Raw genomic sequence first — 27,827 nt, 5'->3', positions numbered from 1 at the left:
TAAATGGATGTTCGTTGGTGTTGTGACCTCCGACCCCGGCTGCCCCCGTTTCCTGAACCAGATGCGGCTCCTGTGGACCACGGTCTTCTCAACCTAAACAAAGTAATCCTCCACTAAACAAGATGGATATTGTATCACCCACCTAGTAAATACCACAGGGCTAAACACAGAGAGCTGCCCTCCGCTCGTTCTCCACTTCCTTTGTTTCATGGAAGAACAAACAGTTTGAGACTTCAGTTTTGAGAATACTTTGTGGTATATTCCAGAAAATCAAACAAGCCTTCTTAAATGCTTATTTTCAGACTGCTGTCGGCAGAAAAAACCTCTACCCAGGGAGAACATGCAAACTCTGCACAGAAAAGCTCCGTCTACATTTGAAGTCACGTCCTTCGTGCTGCAAGGCAAAAGTGTTAAACACAACACTACTACTGCATGTGCCCTCAGGTTTGTCAAGTACATTTTGTTGCAAACAGTGAAATGAGTTTAGAGCAAACATAGTGTTATGAAGGGGTGAGTCGCTTTGTTTGGAATAACCAGGGTCTGCACTCCCTTCCCCCAACACAAACCAGGGACAATCTGTCTCTCTGTCCCATCTTTTTCTCTCCTTCCTTCTCCTCACCTCAACCGGAAGAGCAGAAAATCTCCACCGGAGTCTGGTTTTGTAGGTTTCTTTCCTCTTCAAAAGGTTTTTCCATCAGCTATGCTTGCTCATGTGGAATAGTTGGGACTTTCTCTATAAAATTGCCTCGAGATGTATTTGGAGCTATATGAATAATATTGAATTGAATGAAGGGATAATATATAAGATGCAATGTTGTCACACAGATCTGTGAAAACAAGTACAGCAATTGGATGGTAATAGCAAATTCCTGGTATTTTTTTCATTAATTTTAAATCAATTTGCCAAAATCAAATTTTCACATGTAATGTAAAGAATATTGGATTCTTCTATACTCGACACTATAAAGAAATACACAACTTTAATTTCTAATAACTGTGCAAAGTTTGAAAAGCACATCAGATGGTCTTATTTCATAATATTAACCAGTAGTATCTCACGTTGCTCCGCCCACTTTAATTTACGCAATTCGCCGCGTCGGCCAATCAGGAGCCTCTCCGAAAAGTTTACTCCATGCAGCCTATAAGAAGAGCTAAAGTTTCTCCAGTGACAGAAAAGTCTTGTCCTTCCAGGATCCCATCTATGGATTCTTTAGTGCCTTCACAGCCAGACAGCTCTACAGGTGGACCAACTCCTTGACTTCATGACAGGGAGATAACTTTTGGAGCTCGCGCGCCGCCGCCGCCTTCCAGGTGGGAATGTCTGAGGGAACTTGCGGGGAAGAGTCGGGCAGCTCCCCCGTCTCTCCTGTGGACAGCCTGAGCAACAGCGAGGAGGAGTTGGACCGGCAGCCGAAGAGATGTGGGAGGAAGAGGAGACCGAGCAGGAAGAGCGGGGAGGACTCCGATAGCCCGACCCCTGGGAAAAGAGGCAAGAAGTCCACCAGCAGCAGCCCACAGTCGTTCGAGGAGCTCCAGTCGCAGCGCGTCATGGCCAACGTGCGCGAGCGCCAGAGGACGCAGTCGCTGAACGAGGCGTTCGCCTCCCTGCGCAAGATCATCCCCACGCTGCCCTCGGACAAGCTCAGCAAGATACAGACCCTGAAACTCGCAGCCAGATACATCGACTTCCTCTGCCAGGTGCTGCAGAGCGACGAGCTGGACTCCAAGATGTCGAGCTGCAGCTATGTGGCGCACGAGAGGCTGAGCTACGCCTTCTCCGTGTGGAGGATGGAGGGCGCCTGGTCCATGTCAACATCTCACTAACATCTGGAGAAACTATGCCCACAATGGTACGCATGGCCTCACAGATAAAACTGCATGATGTCAGGCCTCCAACCTACAATCTACTGTAACTCACCTTCCCAGCAGATCGTTGTTTTGTCGTGTTAACATCCTGGTCTGACCTACAGGTGACTGCTGAATCTACTTATCACATTCTGAAGGGACAAATCTGGAGTCCAATGCTGGATACATGGGATCATTTAATAATAATAATAATAATAATAATAATAAAACCCAAGACAGAAGCTCTGGGGATGGCTTCTACAGGCCCGATGGGCTGGATGGATGGAGACCTGCAGCCAAGTGTCACGCTCTCCACACCCCACTCTCATCTGTTTTCATGTTGCTGACTACGAATGTGCAAAATATACATTTTGTTTTCTTGAAAGAAATCGGTTTAATACGTGCATTTGGACTTTTTCCATCAGGTCAAAGTGCACTCCGGATTATTTTCTTTTGTGTGTGTGTGTGTGTGTGTGTGTGAGACTGTCAACCTGTGGTGCAGCTCTCACATTATAAGGCTGACTTTGTGGATCTAACCTGTGCAAAAAAATATGTTCAGAATACATTTATTTATTTATTGGTGAAATACAATGAGGAATAGAACATGTGTCTTAAATACAAATACATTCCTATTTTTATTATCGTTTTGTTTGTAAATGTTTGTATATTTTTTGCATTAAAGAAAAAGACCATGAAAGAAGTTGTCTTTGACTTTTCTATTCTTTTCGTTGTCATTTGTATCAAAAACATATTTTTAAAACGTGAGTATGTCTTGCCTTGGAAAGAAAGACAAGTATATGGAATATATAATTTGTGTATTGGAAAATAATAGAAAAAGACAATATTTCCCAAAGGCTGTAACACGTGATTTAAAAGTGAGAAAAGGTTTTCTGCTGCAGAAAATATAAATTGTGAGAATTTTTTTTTATTAAAATCGTTAAACCATCTGGAGAATTTCTGTTTCTGAGTTTGTTTACAGTTGTGCCTTAGATTTACCAATATAAGTAGATACGTTTATAACATATTGGGTCTTAGGTCATGTCTCACTGGAGAAAAGCTACAGTTTCCTTTCTGAAACAAACTTTGATCAAACTACCAAACATCTTCTATCGTGTTAAAAAAAAAAACAACTACCAGATCCGGTCGTTTTGCACTCACAGTAGCCCGGTGTGATTCTGCAGATCCTTGATGTCTGTGCACATTTCCCCTTTGAAAGGTATTCCCCGATTATTGTCACTAAATAAATCTTTCATACCGTTATCGCGCCGTGATTGATCTTGGTGATCTGGGAAAGTGTTTTTCCCCTGTCCAAATCAAAGTGTGTGCCCGTTTGAAGGTGTGTAATTGGCTTGGGAGGCATGTATGGAATTCCCAGATGTCTATGAAATTTAAGGAGGCCGTGGAGGTATACGGCTGTAGGTCCCTGCGTAACAGACTATTCCCACTCAAAGTTTTTATTTCTTTCTGAAGAGGAATGTATCTCAAATAGTCAGTGCGTAAAGACAAATAAATATTTTTTTTTGTTTAACTTGAAAGAATTACAGATTTCCCTCAACGCCATATAAATAAACCGGATCTATAATAATAAACTGGAACCCGATAGCCTTTAAAAAAGTTTTAGTATTTTGTTAAAAAAGAAAATAATCCAAGTCAAAACTTACGCAATGCCTTAAATAGGTTTCCTTTCCCCTTTTTTCAGAAGAGGAGTTGGCAATTGACACGATGCAGAGGCACCGAATGAAACCTATTTAGAACAGATGTTAGTATTTTTAAAAAAAGTCACGTGAAATGAGCAGATGTTTCAGACTGTGCGGAGACTCGCCGCGCAGCGCATTGCTGTGCGCACGGAGCTCGGAGCTGCTGCACACAGACACACACACACACAAACTTCTGATCGGTTCAACCCAAAGTCCTGCAGCCGAAGACTGAAGAGTTTTATTAAAATGGATTTATTAAAAGGCCGCCTACCGGGAATAACACGGATCTGACCCACCGCGCAGAGACGACAAGGTAAAGCTGAGAGAGACTCCAACGAGTTGCTTGTAGTTGTGTAACTAGTAAACTTTCTTTTTTTTTTTTTTTTAAGATACTACAGTACTTTTGTTAAAACTTGCAACATAACAGGCCCACTACTACATGCAAAGTTACAGACTACTTCCAAGTGTGTGTGTGTGTGTGTGTGTGTGTGTGTGTGTGTGTGTGTGTGTGTGTGTGTGTGTGTGTGTGTGTGTGTGTGTGTGTGTGTGTGTGTGTGTGTGTGTGTGTGTGTGTGTGTGTGTGTGTGTAAAAGGAGGCGGCTGATAGGATGGAGTACCTGAGAGAGACTGGAGAGGATTTATCATCCGCCCATTCTGGGAAAAAAAAAAAAACGTGCCACACCTTAAAAAAAAACAAAAAACGGACTGAACTGTTCAATAGAAAACTATTTTCCATCAATACACTTTTTTCTCCTTCTTCTGCCTATTTAAGTAAAAAAAGAACCTTTTCCACAGTATAGTTGCACGTGACTATTAAAACTACTTGGCTGGTCTGTAACGTTATGTAACAAATCTACTTTTATAAATAAATTATTAAATAATCAAAAGATTTGATTATTATTGAACTGAACTTTCAAAATGAATTTAGAATTATGTGTTTTACAAAAAACAACAACTTTGTTTTATATTTTTTGCTGCCTTTAATCAACACATTTACTGACATAGAAGTTCTTTATAATTAGATTACAATGTTTTAATTTTCACAGTTTTTACAAAAGAAGTCCGTGCTTCTTTTTTCTGTTTGATAATTAAGTTTTTATTTTATTTTGAAAGTGCAGCCTCCCTGCAAACTCGTATTAGGAAGAAATTAACCACCCCGAAGTGTATTTATTATGTCATCTTTTAAGAAAGACCTTTTCTGGGCAGGTTTACCATTGGTGCAGGGAGAAGTTATTCTCATGAGCAGGTGCAGACTTCCCTGCCAACTCAAACCAATTTAAATCTCAAAAATACAAAATAATTTTTTTTTTTAGTGACAAATTAAGATGGAATATGCATAATCAAGCAGTTCTGTGAAGCTACACACAGTTTTGTCCACTTTCAAGATTGTTTCAGGGAGTAAATATCAAAGCCAGGAGCAGCTGAGCTGCTGGAGACAAGATCAGAGCTGGGCTGCACTTAAGGCAAGGAAACAGAGGAGAGACTAAGCAGAAACAGACAGCATATCTCCAGCATCTGGACTCCGATGATTATTAAATACATTACCATCTATAATGCACTTCTTTGTTGAGTGGATACTTTATACAAGCGCACATGTGGAAAAACAAGCTCAGTTATCCATGAAAAGGCTTAAACCAAGTTAAAAGCAGCCATACTCTAAACCGTCGACTTTATTTGGATCCACACATCTGAGGGAAACTTTAGATTTTGAACTTTGAAAAGCATCTTAATGATTTAAAATCTGTATTTTTTTCTTTTCTATAAATAATGAAATCAGAACAGATGGCTGCCTTTATGTTAGAAATATCGACTTATTTTAGGAGAAAACAAAAAAAGGAATTATCTTAATTGGAATAAGTTACAAAGACATACTTTTTTTTTAATTTTCCAAAAATCGAAAATATCTGCACCTCTTTTGATAGATAAAAGTATGTGATGTATTTAGGAACCATGAGTTCTATTGGAAAAAAGAGCAGCTACCTGAGACAGCATCTGTAACAAAGAGTGAAAAACCAAACCTCCTCTCGCCATCCCATTTTATTAAATTTTTTCCACCTGAGGTCGAGGAACCAAAACGCATTTGTTCATTTTCACAATTGAGCACAAACATTTATGAATCTCTGTAATTTGAAGCAGCAATTGATTTGCGTATGGATGAATAGAAACAAAAAAACACATGTAAATCGATTTTATTTTATTTAATTTTAAACTTGTTAAGATGTGCCTCAACTCAGAAAGACTGTTCTATTTCTTTACATGTGATCAGGAGTATATCAAAGAACGTAAGATTATATGTTCATAAAAACGAGTGAATATAATCAAGAAAGGACGTGACCTGTGTATGTGACATGAAGTACAGTTTAGATGCCACCGAGTATATTTGCTATATTCACTTCAACATTTATCTAAACGTCAGGGTTCAACTTTCTGTTCTTGGTAACATCAGATATTGTTTCTAATTAATACAAAACTATATCAATCAGGTTGATCCAAGCCAGACGTTAATGGCGAGAGTTTTTAACCTGCTTCTCAACCAGAAAAAAACCCTCACTGGAGCAGGTTCAGGTGTAAATAGTTCAGACAGACACCTGTAGCACATCGACTTCATTTAAGTAAACTCATGTCCTTTGCCGTTTTATACATATGTATGATTAATATTCCTAGTTTTGCAGAAATCTAAACAGCAGTATCTCCTGTCATCTAAGTGAAAAATTATATTTTGATCCCGATTTTTAACAATAATCCAGAAAATTCACAAAAATAAAATCCCAAAAACCGTCAGTATTCAATGATTAGTTTTTTTTCTTTTGAGAAACAGTTGTTATGAAGGCTTAAAGATTTTTCTCTCCATTTTTCCTTTATACACAAAGTATACGCTGTATGTCAAAACTGTAACTTCACATCATATTTGTGGAGCAACAACAGCAGAAACTGAGTTTGGCTGTTTGAGAAAATATTACACGGATGGTTTTAAACCAGTTTGTCGACACGCATCGGAAAATTGGAGATTTCAGTTGAACGTATGAAGCAGCAGCATGTCAGCGATTTCTCACAGTTAGAGGAAAAAAAAAGAAGAAGAAGAAGAAGAGGAGGACACTGGTCGAGAGGCCTGATGGCATGAGATCTGATTGTCTCCACGATCAGAAAAGTCCTTCGACACGGGTCCAAACGGTGCCGTCAAAACATGTGCGCCTTGTGTTCAACCTCTGGTGCGTGTGATGTGTGCCACCCAGGCTGCAGACAAGACACGGATCAGTGTGTTTTAGGGGTATACACAATGATGTCAGGGACAGGAAAAGGCTGGAAAAGGCTTGGCACCTTCAGGAATTGGCCAGATCCCCATTGGCTCAGCAGAATCGCTGGAATAATAAACAGGCAATCAGAAGGCAGTGCGAGCGTACACAAAGGCATTGCAGGACGTTGCAGATAATAAAAGCAGATTTTTCACTTGAGGGGGATGATTATTTGTGCTCTTCGGTTGTCCATAAATAGAGGGCCCCTCTCAGGAAGTATAAACATACAGGCGAAGTGGAGGGCAGTCGTAGTCCAACGCATGGCGATTTAAACATTCCTGTTTATGTTCAATCAAGGTGGAGTGTAACTGTAGCTTCAGTTTGAGTATGAAACACCAAGAATTTTTTTATTTTTTTTGAAGTGAGGAGGAGAAAAAAAGTGTTTTGTAAAGTTTTCTCCACAGCTCCTCAAAAATACCCTGGACCTGGATGTGAGTGTAGGCAGAGCACAGTTTCTCCCTTATTGAGTAAAACAGCGTAAAGCCTTGGGGGTTAATGGGGCTCTAATGATGCAGCGTCCCGGCTCCCGTCCCCGAGGGCGGCTCACTCCCTGGGTATTAATCCCGCCGCCTTCATTAACCTGCTGGCCCACCGATCCCGTTGACGCCTCCTGGCAGGTCTCTAATGTCGCGCTCATAATTGAAGTGTTGTTACTTAAAAGTTACAATGATCTCCTTCTTCCAGCCCGACCCATCTCAAACAGCTCATTCTTATCCACTCGGCCGAGGTCCTGGCAGGAAGCGGCTTTATGTGAAAGCAGGGGCGAAATCAAATTGACCATCACTGCAGAACTTTGTTCTAACGGAGGCCGTGCTGAGCCGCCATCTCAGCTGGATTATAACAAATGAGGAGATCAAGGCAGGTCTTTGTAACTTACAGGGGACATTACACAGAATTAGAAGAGTGAACAAAGCTAAATATTGGGAGACATTCATTGGTATTTGAATTCAAATTAACCACCTAGTTTTAGGTTACTGCCATTAAAATAGACCCCTACTTCATCTTAAGACGTTGTGTCACAAGTCATATCAGAAATCTGGTTACGTTCGTCTTTATAAAAAAAAATATACAAGAAAGGGCCGATGCTTACAATTATACCTTCTGCTGCCAACTTCCTTTTTCCATCATCACACTGCATTTAAATGTGATCTTAATTTGACTACACATCTCTAATCGGCATTTCAGGATATTTCAGTGGTAAAAAAATAATAGTGTGATGAAGTCGAATCCTTTTCAAAGTGTGTCGTTTCACTTCCCACCTGGCGTCACGTGCAGTGCGACTCATGCTGTGTTTTCTCACATCCCAGCAGGGGGGGCCGGCGTCGGACGCTTCCATCAGGATCCTTCACGCCATCATCTGAGAAGATGAAACAACTTATCATATAAAACTTATTTTTCAAGACGACATGAACTCTGATGCGTCGACTTGATGACAGAACTATGAAAGAGGATTTTGACGTTGAGTGCATGTAAGACTCCTTCTTGTGTCATGAAAATAATCATTAAATACCTTCCTGATTTTAAATGAGTTTCAGAAAAGTCTGAATCTTTTACTGGGAGTGTAACGGGGAGTTCCTCTCCATTAAGGAGACGCTGATCTCGGAGTGACACAACAAAAAGCTCCTCTCATCTTCTTTTTTATGTTTTATGCAGTGTTGTCCTCCACAACAGACGACTCTCTGTTTGCGACTTCAGTGCTAAATCAAGTTCAAAGAGGACCACTGGTGTTTGGCAGATAGTTTTACATGAGGGCAGAGGGAGAGCCATTTGTTTGGTCAACCTCTGGCTCCCCCTTTGATTCTGGGCTATCTGTGACCCCTGGCGGAGCGACGACACTTAAGGCTCTTCGTTCTGCGACAACGGCCAGTCTGATAAGATCTGAGTGAGAACGTTCAGTCGCTGTTCCCTTAACTAAACTATTTTTAGAACTTTTTTTCCACATGATTGCATATTAAAGTCCTTTTTTGCAGTATTATCATATAGAGCAGGAGAAAAATGAAACTATGACTGTGTTATTTAAGGCCACGTCTGCATTAGAAATTGAAAGTTACCCAAGTGAAAGTTACCCTTGCAATGATTTGAATTCTTCTTTGTAAGAGCAGAAGACTTTTTGAAAGCTAATTGCCAATTTTAGCCACTTTTCTCCCTCCTAAACAAAGATGCAGGAAGTGCAACCGGTCTCACATTAAAGCAGCACTTTGGTCTGGGTCGCCTTTTGCTGTTTTTGAACCCAACAGTCCAGTATCAGCCAACAATATCCGAGAGCGGAGGAGTACATGTGGCACATTAACTTGCCACAGATGTCTGAACACAACTGGAAACCAATCAGGAAAAACAGCCTCGTGTTTATTTTGTGCTACAAGTGTATTATCACATTATGAGATGAATAATGCGTTGTGATCAGGCTCCTGTTTGTTTGGGACATTACTCAAAGTATTAATAAAGTCCGATTTTGACCCATGACTACGGCTGATTTCGCAACTTGTGCAGTTTTTTGTGTTTTTTTTTTTTTTTTTTTTTAATTTGCGGGTAAACATGTAGGGTTCTGGGGCTGCAGAGTTTTTATGTTTGAAGGAAAAAGAAGTGAAGCGACGTGTTAAAAATAGTCGGACAGACTGAGCTCAACGACTCCGAGTGGCGTTCTTTACTGTAACCTTGACTAAACACAGCAGAAAGTTGGAGTTTCGACCGTCTGGGGGGAAAATATGTTTCATGTGAGTAATTCAAGAAATGTTTAACAAAAGACATGCCTGCCAAAGTGTCAGATGTGAATCACCTTTTCTCACACGCACAAGTTCGCTCTGCCGTACTCTCAGTTTGGTTGGTTTCCCTGACCTTTAACACTTGCCCCAGAGAGATGCAAATGCCCAAAGAACATAATGGTTCCCTTCCTGTGTAAAAACTAGGCTGTAAAGAACGATAATTAGGGTTGTCATGACAACAGAGCCAAGCAGGCCGATTGGACCGTGTTCGCTCGCAGAACTTCAAACGCTATCAAAGCTCCACGGGCTGGTACTCCGGCTCTGGTTTGAATTAAGAGTCCGACTTCCAGAGTCTCTCCTCAAATTCAAGATCTATATGAACACACACACCCCCCTCCCTCCCTCCCTGCACCCCCTCCCCGTCTCTTCAAAAATGGGGAAAACGGCCCAGCTATCCCGGGTCCAGACGGACCTTGAGATCTGGATTTCATTAGAGACAATTATCTTATCTGTTTCATCTCGATGTTGCCCCAAGGGTTGGCAGGCAGACCAGTTGGGCTCTTTGCAGTTTGAGAAAGCCCGCAGCCAGCCAGAGGCCTGTGGCTCAGGTCATTAAAACACTCCTGCCCCTGCTGCTAGTGATAAAATATTTTCATGCTTTTGTAAATACGTTTTCTTCTTTCAACCCCACAGGACACAAAAAACACAACTTTTCTTCCCAAGATATCCTTCTCGGGATAAGGATGTCCGACTTTTTTTTTTTGCCGGGGAGTCAGCCAAAACACTGTTGGTTTTTCTCTCAGGTGAAGCTGCGTGAGTTTATCTACTTCTGTGGATTTACTTTTGTCAGCACGTTGCTGTATTTCATTCGACTTGGAGCCTGGCCGCTCCAGAGTCCAGTAAGCCTGTAAAGGGCCCGTTGTCACAGCATATGGCCCACACGTCTGTCAAAGAGGCATGTAAAATACACGTTTAATCTTCAAGAAGATATCTTCACTTGCAAACGGAAAAAGAATTCCACTCTGAACATTTGATAAAATGAACTCATTGGTTTTGCTGGTTTTGTTTAACGGTTCTGCGGCAAACCGACATAAAAGTTATTGAAGAGAAACAGGTGTGTTGCATGAGGGCCAATAGATGTTTTTTTTATTTTATTGTGAAGTTGTTTCACATAATTGAGTGTTTTAATGAAAACATGAGTGGACAAACAAAAATCTCTTCCATCTCCAGTGCAATACTTGTTTTGTTGCACTTTTGTTTATGAGCACCCTTGTTGTGAATCAACTCTCAGAAGTCTTCCAACAACATTTTCCTATCAAGTTTTGGACAAAAACAACATTTTATTACATCTTAAATGACCTTTGTGTCTAATGTTTACACAGAAATGGCACCAATAGGTTTCTTGAAACCACTGTAACGTCATTTCATTTAACATGAGTCTGGAGATGATTAGTTTACTTTAGCTGAGCACCATGACTGAAAACAGACATAGGAAGTTATATTTGTCCATTACAAAATGTGTTAAAATATGACAGCGTGCCCTGAATATTACCCCGCAACAACAAATGTGCTTCGTAGGAAGTATAAGTAATGTGGACTTAATAGTTTTTAATAGTATAATGAGGCTTTTGTAATTAATGCAACGTGATAGTACAATGCATCATATAGAAGGCAGCAGTTCTCGGTTTTGGTTTGTGGTCTGATGTAACATAGATCATGACCTGAGAATATACGTTTCTTAACATTTAACCAAAACCACACTTTTTCTCAAACCGGGACCGCAAGCTGGTGCATAGACGTGACGTGTCACAGTCCTGCAAGTATTACTATTCAAAGGGCTTTTGGCACCTTGTAGAGTTCAGATAATTCAATGTACACCAGGAACAGAGCTGAAAAATTTATATACTCCCACATATGTCATGCTTTAGTTTTTTAGCATCATAAGCTTTTTTTCTGTTTGGCGTTTTCGTTAGTGACGGTGGTATTCACAGAAGAAGTTAAGTATTTTAAGCTAAAATCGCCATAATGACTTAATGCACGGGGGCGCAACGTGTCCACCTAATTAATAATGATCCTGCAATTGAAACCACAATCTTTGCAAAAAAAAAAAAAAAAGAATAAAAAAAAAAAGAATGACAGATTGCGGTTCGGCACAGAAGCGTGTGCTGGACTATGTCTTGGCAGATCGCTGCGATTTCCTGGAAACGCTGCCGGTTGCCTGGCGAAGGGCTCCAACAAAGTGACGATTACCGAGCTTTGTGTCGACGTCAGGTGGTGTCGATGTGGCTACGTCAAGTCAGAGGTGGGCGAGAGGTTTCCATCTGCTTCAACTCTTTGTTGTTTAATAAGAATATATAAAATCATCAGGATCAGGCTGTGGACAGTGTAATGATTTATTAGTGAACCCCCCCCAAGTTAGGCTTTTTTTGTTTTCCAGTTTATCGTCCGTCCAACAATGACATGACTTTTCTGCCCTTGTAGAGAATGAATAATGTCTCAAGTCTGACGACGAGCACAAGGGACGGTTTGGCTCAGAAGAGACTTTTTTTTTTATAGGACTAACGTGCCCTTTTTTTGGGGAGGGGGGGAAGAGCAAAGAGGGATATGAGGCCCATGCAGGACCTGGAGCTGAAATCGAGAAGCCTCCTCATCAGGGGTTAGGGATCATGGGCAGAGACTTCCCTTCATCACAGCCAAGCCGGGAAATGCACAGGACAGCATGGGTCAGCTTGGCCGGCCCGCTGTGTGCCGTTACCATGGCGAACATCCCAAGGGCCAAAGAAAATAGATGACAAGTACAATAATATAAGGTGTAATCACGAAGGTCAGCTGCCTCCAAAACGCTCTGCCTCCAGTCTCAAGGTCCTGTGTTCTCCGAAAGTGAAAGGAAAGCCGACGCGTTTTGAGCAGAAATTACTCAGTAATGTGGTCATTTTAACTCCGTGCCTCCAGAAAATCAGGAAACCTTGAGGGACACGCTCCAGAGACTCTCCATGAGCAGCCACTGAGAGATTCCAGTCCACTTCTATTGCAAGATATTTACTTTCCGGTTCTTTGTACTGGGTGCCCTGCAGATGGAATCTTGCATCCTCTTCAAGGGGAAATTTTCTGACTTATTAACTGTCAACAGTTCATAACCTCTGAGGAGCCATTAAACTTTCTCCTGTGGTCGCACAAGAAATGGCGGTGTTTGACTTGGACAGGAGAGATGTTTGAATGTTTTCGCTCTTCTCCGCCCCTCGTGCAAGTGCAGCAAAAATACTGAAATCAGCTTCAACAGCAGATCAGCGTGTCGAGACAAAGATAACAATGTGTTTGCTTTGTTTTATAAAGTTCAGAAGAAACAATGTGGATTTATTGTCTCGGAGCACAGTCAATCCTAAAAAGAGAAAATACACCACGGAGACGAATCGGGTCACAACCGCGATGATACAACCACACAAATATTGGTAGGGTTGTATCAATGTTGAAAAACAACAACGCCGAGATTTTTACATAACTTAATCGCTCTCCAAGCTGCAGGTGAATAACTGCTGCATTCTTCTAATCTCAAGAGACCGGGGGTTGCTTTTTTTTTTTTTTGTTTCTCCACATTGTCCTATATCATAGTTATATTTGTACTTGAGAAATGGTGTCAGCGGTGTGACCGAATCATTTATCACCAGCCAAAAACAACGAGGATGAATAATTGAGTCCAGATGGGACTGATTCAAGCGAGATACCAGGGTTCATTTCCTGTCTGTGCTTTGTAAGACAACCTATTACACCTCCCAGGCAGCTGCCGGTTACACTGGCCCAGCCTGAATGTCAACACTCCTCAGGTGTCGGCGTAAAAGTCACACAACACACAGAAATGCAAGTTCTCTTTTCTCAAATCTGATGCTGCCAGGCTGATAAACACCAAAGCATTTATTTTTTTCTATGATTGTGTCGCTTATGTCATCCTTTTCTAATCAATGACAGGAAGTCATATCCGTTTACATGCAGGGACACTTTTTAACTTTTTACTTGAGCAGTGTTGGGAACAGAAATATGACAATATTATATGAAATATATATATGTATAAAAAAAAGATTCAAATACATACACTTTTTAAAAATGTTTTAATCTTCCTGGACCAGAATCCTTTGTGAAAGATGGTATGTTCCGTTTCAAAAAGTTTATTTTTTACTTTGTGCATTTTTTATATTCATGTTCCTGCCAGTATAATTTCCACTTCCTGTACCCACCATGAGCTGTACACAGGTTGAAAGTAGTTCTTAATTTACAATTAAAAAAGAAAATACAACAAGTATACGGTCTTAACAGTTCTGTTTAACAGTGTCAATTGTGCCTAATTGAATCGTCTCTGTAACAAAGACTGCAGTCAAACTAATGTCTAGAAGTTCTTGTTGTTTCTTTTTTTAGATCTGAAAGGACAGATAGACTATCTGGTTAAAGATTACGCAACAAATAGTAGTATTTTCTTTGACTTTAAAAAATACTGCACTTGTACAAGAAACTATTCATCACTTTTAAATGTCTCTTTAATTTAGGCTAAAAAGCGTGCATGTAGTTTTTTTGCTGTGATACTTTAGATGAGCTGTCAGTCTAATAACCGATTCACTAAATTCAGCCTAAGTTACATCAGGTTAGTTAGAATTCAGCTTATTGTGCTCACACAGTTTAGTCTGAGTCATTTAAGTGCGAGATTCAGAAATGAGCATAATACTGACTCTTTAAAGGAATGGATTAGTTAGAAGCAGCAACAATACAGCTTCGATAAACTACATACGTATGCAGACAGCAGCAGAAAGTTACTTCATCTACTGCAAATACATCTCCAGTACTGTGGAAACAACCTCAGGGAACAGAACAGAGGGAGACAGCAGCTCTGCAACATTACAGTAAAGCCGACAAGTAAATCAAGGACAACTATGGCATAATTATCTCCCCTACTGCAGCGTTCTGACTGGAATACACATAATTATAATATGCAACACACTGGGAGAGCTTATAAATTCAGCAAAAGGTCGATTCACTTCTGCCAGTACAAACATTTACCGGCTCTTTAAATATGAATTCATGCAAAAAGTAAACCCTTTCTCAAGCAAATCACCATATTTAGTTAGTACCTTTGGTATTTGACTTTTTTTTGTAACCACAATAAATTGATGACAGTTAAAGAATACAAGCAAATTTAGTTGTATAATGTGAATTTTCGAATTCTCTACACTTTTCCTCACAATATAAACTTCCTGCCAGTCACCTGATGGATTTTTTTTTTTTTTTTTTTTTTTTTTTAGAGCACAGAAACTAGTGCAAACTAGTGCATTTCAATTCTTGGTATACAGGATGGGACATGACTGTATACACTTATGCAGTAAACTAGTGAGACATTTATTGGTTTCAGATTGTATTTTATGGCATTAAGGTTGTTTACTTACAAATGAGCGCACTATAAAAGTATTGACATGCAAGCACATAAATGCAGGACTTTACCTTGTTACAGAGTCAATGTTTAAGATCTATTTATTATTTTAACTGACTTGAGTGAAAATTGAAAGAACTGCACTACACATTAACTAAGAGAATTTTCACATTTGGTTATTGTGAAAATATAAATCAAAGCATCAAGGATTCAAACGGTGACACACTTCCACCCGCCTGCAGTAGCAGTTCCCTTGTTTATTTTATATGCTAAAAGATCTGGGAGGCCATAACTCCCAGTCTGCCTTAAAAGCACCGTCTTCCGGCCCTTTGGGTCCATGTGGTAATAATTAAGATCTCTGGCTCTGCCATGCAGGTGACTGACACCGAGTGACCACTCCTGAGCAGCCGGGCCTGTGCTAATGAAGCAGTTTCCCGGTTGTCTTTTGTTGCTTTTCTTTTGAAATGTAAGGTTTTGATAGTCAACAGCAATAGACTATCTGCTAAACGTTCAGCCCTTTAAATAGTGATATTTCCCAGTCTTTTTTTTTCTGCGGGAAACGCTGGTTATACTGTGGAGTGAAATGAAGCCGCATTCTGCAGGTGGGACCCGATCTGCTGTCTTTCAAACTGAGCTGTGTTATTCATGCCGTCGATGAAATCTGTATCCATCAATTTCGGCATGAATTCGCATGCCAGCTTCAAAACAAATAAACACCAGCAGTGGAGGTTTCCATGGACAGAATCAATCTGCGGAGGGATGTCAGGACTGTTTGGGAGAAAAGGTAAATAGTGAAGTGGAGTGGCCTACAGACTTTAATGCAGTGTTTACACTGTAATTAGTCTTTGCAGAATGAGATTCCTGACAAGAGGGTCTGAGACGGCGCGGCATGATAAAATAAACGCTAAACAGTGCTGCTTCAAGACATCCTCCATGGGCCATAAACCAAGACGGCCTCTACGCACTACAAACCGCCACTCTCTAATTTTCAGAATGGGTGGTCTGAATTTTTTCCTCCATCTCACGCGTTGCATTCTCCTCTCTCGCTTTCGAATGCATCACACTCTTTGTTTTTTTGCATTTGCAGCTTCCCTATTTTCCTTTTTCCTCTTAATTTTGTTGTTGCTCTTCGTGCTTGTCCTTTATGTCACTCCTCCCAAAGGAAGCAAGTTGAATTTTTCGACTTCCAGCTCTCCGCAGGCCTCTCCGGATTGGAGCTGATGACACAGTCTGCAGGAGGGGGTTCATCCAGAACTGTGTCACTGTCCACCTGAGCAAACAGAGTTTTGGAGGGAGGGAGAGAGAGAAAGAGGGAGGTGGGAGAGAAACTGGTAGGGAAACTAGCAACCAATTGGTGAGGGAGGGCTGGCAGTGTGACAGCCAATGTACAATAACATTAGTCTTCCGCTTTGGCCCATGTGAGCACTCCTTCTGGACACATCTTTGCCGCTTCTTTCTATTTTCTTTTTTTTCCTTTTTCTTCCTCCTGCTCATTTTTTTTTTTTGCACGGATCTCCATCCAATGGAAACACATTCCTGCCATGCCTCACTGATGTTCCCTGTTTAGATTTCTCATTACAAACAGCATTACACGCATGGGCTGGAGCTGGCCGGAGCACAAACTCAAGAGAGGCCACAGACCTCAGTCCGCTACAGCATCCAGTCAAGAGAGGAAGGTCTGACACATGATGGCCCAAAAAAAAAAAAAAAACAGACAAAATTCAATCATCATCGTTTTATATCCAACAAGTTTAAATCGACGAGCTCTGATATCTGTCCATCAGCAGTGGGGGGGGGGGAGTTGAAAATGGAAGCATTTTGAAGCCGTACAATTGAAATTGAACAGAAACTCTGGAAATCAAAATAAAAAACTTGGTATAAAACTGTCACATTTTCAAACTTCCCCCACAGCGTTGGGATATGACCCCCCCTCCCCCACCCCCAATTTCCATCAAGTCGATTTATGATTATGAAGTGGAGCTGCCTCACAGGATACCAGGACTTTATGGAAAGCAGGCCTCCTCCTTTCTCTCCGCACCCTCTCATCTTAATCCAAGCACAGCACCAGAGGACCGGAGCTGCCACGACTCCCCAGGCCGTCTGGAAATTGTTGACTGACACCTGACTGCATCCACTGGTGTGAAAAATTTGGGTTGGCCCACTCGACTACCTGAGCATTAAACAACGTTGTCTCTGGTGTTTTAGCTGGGTTTTTTCCCTCTTGAGGAATATAAGGACATTTTTCTTACACGGCAGACAATCAGCTGTCTAAGTCACTATACATTTCAGCCGATAAATAACAAGAGACACTCTTGTTTTGATGTTGTTACACCTAAAATCCCACTCACTGACAGTGTTTTTTTTTTTTTTTTTCACATGATCACTCAGTAAGTGAGATTTCTGATTTCTAACTTTGTTGTGGAGAAAACAAGACCGAAGTGATGCGTTATGACAAGTCTTGAAAAAAAACTCAGACAATCTGCTATCCATTTCTTTAAATCCATGAAATGACTGTGTGCCGCAGCCAGGATATAAGCGATCAGAGCGAGTGAGACCCTTTGAAGACACAATGTAGACATTCCTTCAAAATAATAGTAGTCGTTCATGCATTTGCGGAGTAATTTAGTCTATTTAAGTTCTGTTTTTGGTGTGTGGAAGATCAATGATCGACTCCAATCTAGTTCCCCCCCCCCCCCCCCGACAATGAGCTGTATTGGATAATCAACTATATCTAAACTTGCCAGTATTCGTCTGTATGCAATATATATATTACATATGCATAAGCCACAGATGTGATGTGCATTTGTGTGACAAAAAGTGTTTATATACAACTTTCAGCAGCTGTTATGAGCTTGCAATAGTTCATTGTGGATCTCTAAGGCACCATTTCACTCACAAAATGAATACATTACAGTCGTGGGCTGCTGGTCAGAACAAAATAATAAATGTTTTGGCAACATAACTAGTTGTGGTGAATTTCTTTCACCATTTTCTGATACTTCCAAAAGTGAATCACCCGTTTAATGCATCATTCAGTTTTCGGGATAGTTTGAGGAACGGCTAAGTTTGTTTTTACTCGTTCACGACGCCTCTGTCGTGTGGGAGCTGAATAAAGCCAGCGCAGAATGAAGATTGGCCAGTAGTGGAAATTAGCACAAGGAAAAAATACCAAGACTGCTTCCCTCCAAAGTCAATAAATAACATCTATAAGCAGCTTTAACCAGAATGAACAAATTAACTTTAGTGTTTTAGTTATTCAATCATCTCTCATTATAAGTTTTTCATCTGGTTGGTCTGTACCTCTCATAGTGTTTGATATTTTAATTAAACAGGTACCGCACACCTTTCAGGTCGCATAAACATGCTAAATGTTCCGAGTAGAAATAGCACACGATTACAACACGCCAAGAGGAAAGAGAACCCGTCAGTCAGCACCTGCAGCTCGCCACATTTTAGTCACACACTGCTCCAAATGGTTTTTTAACACCATTTAACACGAAGGCAAGCTGTTAAATTAGCAACATATACAAGCCAACAAGGCAGGAGTGAGCTTAGTGGTGTTGAAATCATCCTGGGGCTGCTCAGTTGGTAAAGTGGGCCGTCTCTCAATCATAAGGTTTCAGGTTCGAGCCCCCGTCTCCGCCGCCGTCGGTGTGCAAATGCGATTAGCAGTGTGAAGCTCTTTGGGGGCTGCTAAAGCAGAGGAAAAGTGCCATGCAAGTGAAATACACTTAAGTGCGTGAATGGACACTTCCTGAGTGGACACACTGATAATACCGTGTAGGTTTTTACTTGAAAAACAACCCTCGTCAATCGTTACATCAGACTCCACTAGAGCGCTGAAGGTGGGAAGTTACAAGGGAGGTTGTACATCGATGAGCTTCGTCCACCAATGAAATCTGCAGTTCGCTTTTTTGGGCCACTTTGGATAGAAACTGACCACATTTTGGAGTCGTAGTCATCACAGGTTAGCCTTGATCATTTGTCCTGCTTACAACAAGACATCTATGGAGGACAAAGCGTCACCTTGCTGCTCAATTTATGCCACCAGCAGCACATGCAATGAGACCATCATGTGAAGGCTGGTCAGGGTACATTAAAGTACAAATCTTCATATATGCTATAGAAACTATCGTTTATTTCAGCTGGTGCATGTATGTAGATGTTTTACCCCAGTCTCTCAGCAGCGTTTATTTACTAAAATATCCAACCACCCTTTAAACTCGAAATTCATACTTTGCACCAATGCACACATGTAAACACTGGAGCAATATTTGAGGTTTATTTTCACTTACTAATAAAGTGGCTTGGGAGGAAATTCCACAAAACACTGCGAGCTGTCCAACTCGGTGTCCAGAAGCCAGCGCTCGGGGCTGGAATGAGAGAAAGCGAAGGCCACCTGTTTCCCCACTCACTTCTACTACACTCTTGGCATAATGCAGGCTTGTTCATGGCAGATTAACGCCAGGCCATATGAGGTGGTAGTGCCAGCTGAACTTCAAAACGGGAGGGGGAACTGCCATTAAACGCAGCGCGCCGCAATTTGTGGCATCCTATGCATTTAAATCACATGATCCCCTGGTGTAGATGGTGATTTCCCACTTTGACAAGAGAAATGCTCTGTCACGACGCTCAGCGCCAGCGTGGGCACACATTCCCGTCTGGTTGGGTAACACATTCTTATGCTGCATTAGTGGTGTGTTATGTTCAGTCAACAACATGCCTACACTGTGCTGTTCCGTTAAAACTGTGATGCAGCACCGAGGATTTGTCACAGTGCTGTTTCACACACTGGCCTCTCCCCAAAAACCCAGTCGCACAACATGGAGTCGTGTAGCTCATTGCTCATTATGAATTGTGTGAATTATACAGCGACTCCCCCGGGGGAACATCGAGACCGTTCGGACTTTCTTAAAACTTTCCAGAGCAGTCCGGAACGGTTTACTTCAAACCGTTCGGGGTCCCTCTGGATACCACTGTGGTTTCACACAGCAAAGATAAACAAGTTTGGCTGGCCAGGAGGCTGCTTGAATTCGATCGGTCTTTGAAACAGAGCTGAAATCCGGATAAAACTTTCAGACTTAATAATAGACTAAAGTCAAACGTGTCAACAGAGGAATCAGTGCATGTATTTGAAAAGTGCAGAAAACATCAAGAACCTTGTTTTGAGGTTCAATTTTATAAACATAGTTTGGACCTTCTCATGTCATCCTTCTTAATCTTCGGCTGTAGAATTCAGTATTTAAGGGCTGGTGGGTCAAACATTGTAGGTCACACACCAATAAAACTGCAGCTGTAGGAGGAGTCCAGGTTTTTATTAACATCAAAGTTAAAGTTAAATCGAAACACTTATAGTATTCCTGAATTAGCACTGAAACAAACACAAAAGGCTGTTTCACGAGGATCAGCTCAAGCCCCACCTATTTCCTCAAACTATCAATTTGCAGGGGTACCATCGATCCGCAGGGGCCAGATACTGCTCCTGTGTTTATCTTAGCATGATTTAGCCTGGTACAGCAACCATCCATCCATCTTCTATCCCACTTTATTGGGGTGCCGGGTCCAATCCCAGCTAACGTCACTCTAAATTGCCTGCAAGTCCAAATGCAAACACAGAGTCCCAAATCAGCCTTAAACATGTTTTTGGACTGTGAGAGGAAATCTGGGAACCTCAGCACACAGCGAGAAGAACATGCAATCACCACACAGAAAGACTCAACCAGGGTTTGAACCCACACTGGCCACTACTGAGAATCCTAAACGGTTGACAACTCAATATCAATCTCGTCTCTCTTCGGCCTTGTTTGCAAGACAAGGCTTTCAAGTGAAAACCGAAAACTTTGACTGCCTTTGGGCATCTGTTTACACAACAACGGTGCTCGGGGCTTTTTGAAAATGGCTGAGGTGGAACTTTTCAAAAAAACCTCCAAATCTGTCTCTGTGTAAACGCCGGGAAATGCAGATTTTCTGAAACGCTGCTACTGCGCATGCAAATGGCAGCACTAGTAAACAGCTCTCCAGCGCCCCCCAGAGGGTCATGACTCCCAGTCCATACTTTCCTAGGACTTGGTAGCTTTACAGTTAACAGTCACTCAGAATAACAACCCAACTTTGTTGTCTGCCCATACGAATGTGTGAGTCCTCACCATTGTTAACGTTTATCGCCTATTGTTCTCATGCACATTTTTGTGTGTGCGTGTTTGGTTTTATTACAAAAACAGCAGCGGCAACTCATAGCCTCCTTTTCAGCGTTTCTGCCATTTTTGCCAACTTCAAAATGTTACCATGTAAACATGGAATTTTTCAGAAATGGAAACGCAAAAACAATCACTGTAGCTTGAAAATCGATCCACGTCACAACAGCTTTAAAGGTCAAACTCGCATTTTTAACGCATCATGTAAATCGTGAACCCTCATTTAAAAAAAAAAAAAAAAAAAAAAAGATAACCTAGTGTTCACAGTACCTATAATATTGCTTTACTTAATTTTGACAATCTTTATGTATCTCAAATGACCTTTAAAATATTTGGGGAATAAACGGCTCAGGCCAAAAAAAAAACAAGAGTTTACATTTCATACGTCGGCAGTAAATTCAGAAGATAGCGTGTTGCAGGTAGCACCGTCTTCTCCTCACCCAGTTTGAGTGATGACGTTATTTGGAAACTGCACAGACGAGCGAACATGGCAGCACCAACATTAATGGAGCTTGAGGCCCTGTGGTTTTTTTACTCGCTACTCCGTCGCACCAACACATGCCTCCATCCACGCAGATGTTTTCCTCAGAGATTAGCCGGTGATATAGTGTGTAGCATGAAGGACAATCAACTCCCTCACATTGCAGGAGCCCCGGGGGCCTTTTCAGAGGCCCTCATTTTATTCTCTCAATATATAGTGATAATGAGAGTGGTCCTAAACCCTCCTTGAAAAATATTCCCCCAGTGTACGTCTCCTCCGGGTTACATTCCTCAAACCTATAGTCTCGGGTCTATTTTAAAACACAGAAATGAACCACAGGATATCAGCTTGGTAAAGGCTTTCACAACACGAAGGAAGTGTTGAATGTATATTTGCTCAAGGATAATTTATTTGAATTATTAAAAACTTCATTTAAAAAAAAAAAAAAAAAAAGATGGTTTTCAGTTCTTTTTCAAGAGTAATTTCTCTCTGAAGCATGAGATTCCCTCATGCCATTGGACCGCTCTGTATTTTTCTTATGATTACCCGAGTTAATATGTGTACTTGCCACGCCGTGTAGATCGTAAGTCTAACCCCAGAGGCCCACAGTCATCGGCCACAAATGGCAGCATTTCTGAAAGATCTGAGCTGGAACTCAAAAGGGTCTCTTGGCATGAGCCGGGAGAAGAAATCACACGTCTTACGAGCCCTCGGGGTGTCATTTTGCCTGGCGGTGCATTCAGGCAACACTTACAAACACGTCCTGTCCAACTAGCCGGAGAGTGGCAGACTTGCTTTATGGGCTCTGGCTTGGGCGGCGCGAGGGAGGAAGGCACGTAAAAGTGCCCGGTCACAGGAATCAAAGGGAAGAGTCGGCATCTCGGAGACACCGAGCCCCACTGACGGGATTCTCCCAGACAGGAGAGCCCGAGTTTGCCAGTCCTCATCCCCTCAGAGGAGAGAGGCCACTTCCCCAGGCCACTGCGGTTCCTCAGTATCACCTATCAGCCAGGTCAATCAGTGGCTGAGATAAAGCAGTCGCTAAAGCCGGACGGCCTTTGAACACAGCGGGAGGAAAACTCCCCGAGGTCTCTTATCTCATTAAACTTGAAAAGGTTATTAATCCTTGAAAGGCTAAGATAACAGTATGGATGACACCAGTCAGGGAGACTGACAGTAATATACGCACTATCTGTGCTGGGTCATCGATGTTTGATCTCGGGAGGCGAGACGAGGAGATGTAGAAATCCTGAAAGGAAGTGTTTTTGAAACTGTTGTGGGTCAGGTTGTTTTACAAGACTTTGGAGCGGGGGAAGAAAAAAGAAACATGTCGGAATGGTTTCATTAACGTCACAGGGCAATTTATTTAGCTGCATCTGATGTTATCAAGAATCGCTTCACTCATTTTGTTTTCTAATAAGAGAACTGTTCTTCTGGAAGTTGGCTTTGGCGGTTGATGGTTCAAGTCCAGGATCTACGACAAGTCTTTCAATGTGGCGTTTGCATTCCTACGTGAATGAACCCCTACATTCACTTCTATATTTATATCTTTCAAACATTTCATTTATGCACAGGCTGAAGTTTTACACCTGGAACTGAAGGAATTTTTTTTTTCCCCATTTGTGCCATTTTGCTGGTATGAGTCATGTTAGAAGGGATCAAGTTGTACACCTGAAACTGACAGGGGATTTATTTTTACCCCGTTCATTGTCAGGAATAAACAGCTTGCCTCAAAAGATGGCTGCTTTCATCAGAGAACTCCAGCTACACAACTACATAATGTCTTTGAGACGCAGTTTCACTTGTTTCTGTTGTGCCGTGTATGATTTAATGGTAAATGACAGGCAGACATGCCATCAAAGACAAACGTTGGCCTCGCAGACGTCGCAAACCACAAAGAAATCCAGCAGAAATAAGTCCACTGCACACCCGTCTGACATCACGCTCCTGTCTGTTGCACTTTTACACACCAGCAAACAAAACAGTCTCCTCATTTGTTGCCATGTTTCTGCACTGTCCTCCACCTCGGGCACGGCTAATGACAGACGGAAAGAAAAACACCACCCTGTATTACCAGATTCATACCAATTTTGACAGAGCTGGAAATTTTCCTTTAAGCGCCGTTTGAATTGTCCCTCATCCTCGACTTTGGTGGGCAAGGCGTAAAAAAAAAAAAAAAAAAAGTAAAAATAAATACTGTCCAACAAATGACTTCCTGATTTAGTTTAACCTATGAGGCAAACACATGTTATAACTTAACATGCATAATATGGTGGCGATTTATACTAAACCATTTTCTCACTGCACGTTTGTGATTTTTATATCATATATGTTCAGATGAATGGGAAACTCACACATCAAAAGTCTTCTTGCAAGACAAATTACAGTTGAAAAGAAATTCTGAGCCAATGAGCATGTGAAACCGTGCCAAATGCAAAGTATTTAAATGCCATCGTCTGCATGTTTAATTTGTTAAATGTAAAATTAATCTTCATTATTGAAGCAAATTCAGGATTTCTTGACATGTTGATGGGAGAAAAAAGAAAAACAGGTTGGCCTATACTCAGTATGACTTCGAGAACCTGCAGTTGGTGCAATCATGAAAGAATCTGGTCTTTTCTAAAAGCTCTTTTGGTTCCCAGCAACATCATTGGGATTTTCAGAAAATTGTGCTTTTTGGAGCCAGCAAGGGTTTTTGGTTTTAAGATTTGTAACCTGATGAAGTGAGCTGAAAACAACTGGCAGGAGAGAACAAACACGGGTCATTCTGGTTTCTCTCCACGTCCAACTGAGAGTGAGGACTTCTGCTGAGGTGCGTGCTCGAAAAAACTCACCACCTGATTAAAATGAAACCACAAAAGCAGCTGTTCTGTGTTAACTAGGAAACCTTGGCTTTGCTGGGTCAGGATGACCAGGGGTGAATTTAACAACTCTACTCTCTTCTTGTGATTTAATCTCTGGCCATGGCAATGTTTACCCCTGAAAAGATAAACACTGTTGTGCACATTAACAAATATCAGTGTCATCGTGAGTTAATTCATGAGTGTCACAAAGTTACACACACAGATTCATAATGTGTGTTGCTTTGCCTCATCTGATAGACTGACCTGTAGATCTACTCATATCGTGTTTTTTCTTGCTGGTTTGCTTACCTCTGCAGTGGTTGAGTTGTTCAGAGCTTCCTGAAGCAAAATGAGTCCAATCACGTGAGCTATGACAGGACAGGTGGCTGATGCAGTGTCATGTGACCACATCACGTGACAGGGAACGTAAGATTTTGTTTATTTTTTTATTCTTACCTTTATTTGGTGGAATTTAATGAAAAAGAACATTTATTCTAAAAAGTTCTGTCTTGGGTTTTTGCTTTCGGTGAAACTTGATCTTGAATCGTCTCATTAATGTTGTCGCAGCTGATTGACTGTAGATATAAAGTTATTGCAAGTTAACATTTTAAGTCTTGTTTTCTAGACTGTGAGAAGCATATTTCTATACAGAATACACCAGATTGTAATCTCATCCGTGCCTGCTGATAAAAAACAAGGTTGACATGCAGAATTCCGTTCGCAGGTCTCATGTTGGTTTAGCTGGTGAACCTGCAGGCTGAAGCTCTAAATGTTCCTCAATCACCATCATACAGCACCAACAATAGACACAACATGTATAACCAGCATGCAGTGGGCAGATTTATGCAGCTCTCCTGTCAGCTGTGTGCAGTTTACCATTGGGCTGCTGCTGTGCTCTGCTCTCGGTACGAAGCTGTTTCAGCAGTGACAAACTGTGTTGAAGATTGGTTTGTCTTAATTGTGGTGCCATTAACAGGAGGGATACCAGATGGGACTCCCACCCAGAGGGAGCTTAAGAAAAAAAAAAACCCACACACACAAAAAACTGGGTCCCACTGTCAAACCCAATTCAAATGAAGGTGTATGTAATGAAGTATGTTGGTTCATCACTCTTATAAAAAACAACAACAAAAAACAAAAACAAAACTTTGGACAACCGTTGTTTCTTTATTCACCGATGCCGGTCTTATACTGATTTTAACAAGAAGCTGTTAACCAGCCAGTAACAGTGTTTTTCCCTGTTGGATCCTAAACCCAGAATATGCTGCTCTGACCACACATGCATGGTTCTGGTTCCACTCTGGACCAGTCATGCTGCTTTACGGTGATTTTTATTATTATTATTATTAGGATGGTTGAGGCATTCAAACCCAAACACAATCATTTTTGGCCTGAATATCAATAATATCAGTCACTATAAACGTAGGTCAACCATATCATGACTGGCAATCCTTACTGAGAATGAGATAGTTTAGTTGAGACAAACACTTTTGTTTAACTGTTATCACAATGGAGCATTTATTGGGATTACTAGGTGGTGATGTGACACCCAACAAACCAATAACTGCAGCTGTATCATCAAAACATATGCTTATTTGCCAAGAAAATGTACAAAAACAGTCTTTACAAAAATGAATAAAGTCATTTTCATATGAGCTATTGTCACATATTAAACTGCTAATGAGGTATACACTATTTTATCTAAATAAATTTATATCTGACCCCATCAGACTCACAGTTAATCTTGATCTTAAACAGTTTTTGATTATTTGGAGTCTGTTCATCTGTTTTTGAGTCACCAAGAGTATTTTAAATACGGGCAAAACATTTAAAGGGCGACTGACATTTTTTTTTACCTTGTCCACAACGTTGGACTGATGTCGCTCCATCTAAAAGCTTTTTGTCCTCTGTGAGCATGAGGACGTTTAACATAAAGATCGACAATGGGCTCCTGCAGCTCTTCTCAAAATCCACAGGACCATTAGAAGCATTCAAACATTCAATGTGTTTTCGGGGATGCTTGTCATAAAGTACAGAAACACGGTGAGGATGCCTCACAGCTGCCTCAACAAAAAATAAATAAATATAGATGCAGAACATTTTGTTTATTTTTCTGGAAAAAGAAGGATTTTTATTTTCCCCCCGCGTCAATATCAGAGAGATGAATCAGAGACAAGTCAAGAAATGTCAAATATTTGTCATTCGCAAGTGAGAGACCTGTTGCCTTGCAGTGTTTTGCAGATTATTTTGTGATGTGGGCAGCAGTGAACAGATATATTTTTAGTGTATTTATCATGTTTCTCTGGCTGAGTTTCACGTTTTAGTGAGGTAATCAGTCCTTGATCTCCAGTGTTCAGCTAAGTTGAATGTACATTTGATGAATCATAAAAAAAGGGGGGGGGGGCGGGGGGTTACTTTTTTTTACAAAGACTCTTGTTTCTAGTGTTTCTTTATTAACAAACTGTTCACAAAGCATCATAAGTAGAAAGATGATTAAGCATGGTACTTATTTCTCTGGTTTAAGTTATGTCTTCCAGTTTCTGTGGGTTTTCCAGTATTTTGAGCTTTATCGCGTTTTGAGTGTATTTCAATCTTAGACCATTTATAAGACATTTTTGTAAGCTTTTGTTTACAGTGCATCCAAATACCACTTATATTAAAGCATTGTCGGTGATAAAATTCATGCCTCACTTGAAGACCATTTCATTTTACAGGAAGTAGGTAGGATTATGTCTTTTTTTTCTTTTCTGGTTTACTTCCTTGTGCCCTTAGAAAAAAGCTTGTTTGCTTTTACAACTGGCTCTGAGGGCAACAGGGGAGGGGCGGCACAGATGGATTTGGGGCTTCGTTATTTTTCCTCCCGTTGTAACAGCTCATTTAAAATCACAAGGGCCTGAAGCCCAAGACAGATGGATTCTACTTAAGAAACAGTCCGTGTCTAATTTAACTCGAATACTTCCTAATGTGAAGTAACTCTACACTTTAGTTAAAATGCTCCAGTCGCTATCTGGGAAGGTTTCACTGGGGAAACTGCATCTTCAGATGAAATGTATTGTTTGTGCTGATCCCTGTACTGTATTTTCAAAGCCATAATCACCAACAAGCCTCTAATTTAGTCATTTATCCAGTGTCAAATTAAAGTGCTGTTTTTTGCCGAAAGCAACATTAGAAGTTGAGTGAGCCACTCCAGCCTCGTCTTTGCGTGTGCAGTCAGGATATCAGTGTATCGGTTCAGTTTCATGAACTAATCTGGCTGTGAAATTTGTTTAAGCTCGGTTTGAAAGTATTCATGCAAGTCGTATATCACCCGCTCCGAGCTCACCTTATCTCGGCTGCTCGGAGACTTCGGCGAGAAGCCTCGC

General features: G+C 41.1%; 1 protein-coding gene and 1 long non-coding RNA gene across 2 annotated transcripts; one reads left to right on the top strand and one right to left on the bottom strand.

The window, feature by feature from the left end:
- Positions 1–1,220: 1,220 nt before the first annotated feature.
- twist1b (twist family bHLH transcription factor 1b) lies at positions 1,221–2,448 on the top strand. The gene is made up of 2 exons (XM_080472217.1): positions 1,221–1,850; positions 1,971–2,448. The coding sequence occupies exon 1, from the start codon at positions 1,318–1,320 to the stop codon at positions 1,822–1,824; it is 507 nt and encodes a 168-aa protein (XP_080328343.1). The 5' UTR covers positions 1,221–1,317; the 3' UTR covers positions 1,825–1,850; positions 1,971–2,448.
- Positions 2,449–5,565: 3,117 nt separating this feature from the next.
- LOC308114423 lies at positions 5,566–24,830 on the bottom strand. The gene is made up of 3 exons (XR_013935614.1): positions 24,775–24,830; positions 8,095–8,192; positions 5,566–6,901 (listed from the first exon to the last, which is right to left on the bottom strand). It is a non-coding gene; the product is annotated as an uncharacterized lncRNA (long non-coding RNA).
- Positions 24,831–27,827: the final 2,997 nt, after the last annotated feature.

This window comes from Lipophrys pholis (genome assembly GCF_963383615.2).
Source record: "Lipophrys pholis genome assembly, chromosome: 9".
NCBI classification, from domain to species: Eukaryota; Metazoa; Chordata; class Actinopteri; order Blenniiformes; family Blenniidae; genus Lipophrys; species Lipophrys pholis.
The sequence above is the reverse complement of the archived record's forward strand: the minus strand, read 5'-3'. Positions and strand labels throughout refer to the sequence as shown.

Coding starts and splice junctions, on each gene's coding strand:
- twist1b (XM_080472217.1), top strand. CDS start 1,318: ATGTCTGAGGGAACTTGCGGGGAAGAGTCGGGCAGCTCCCCCGTCTCT.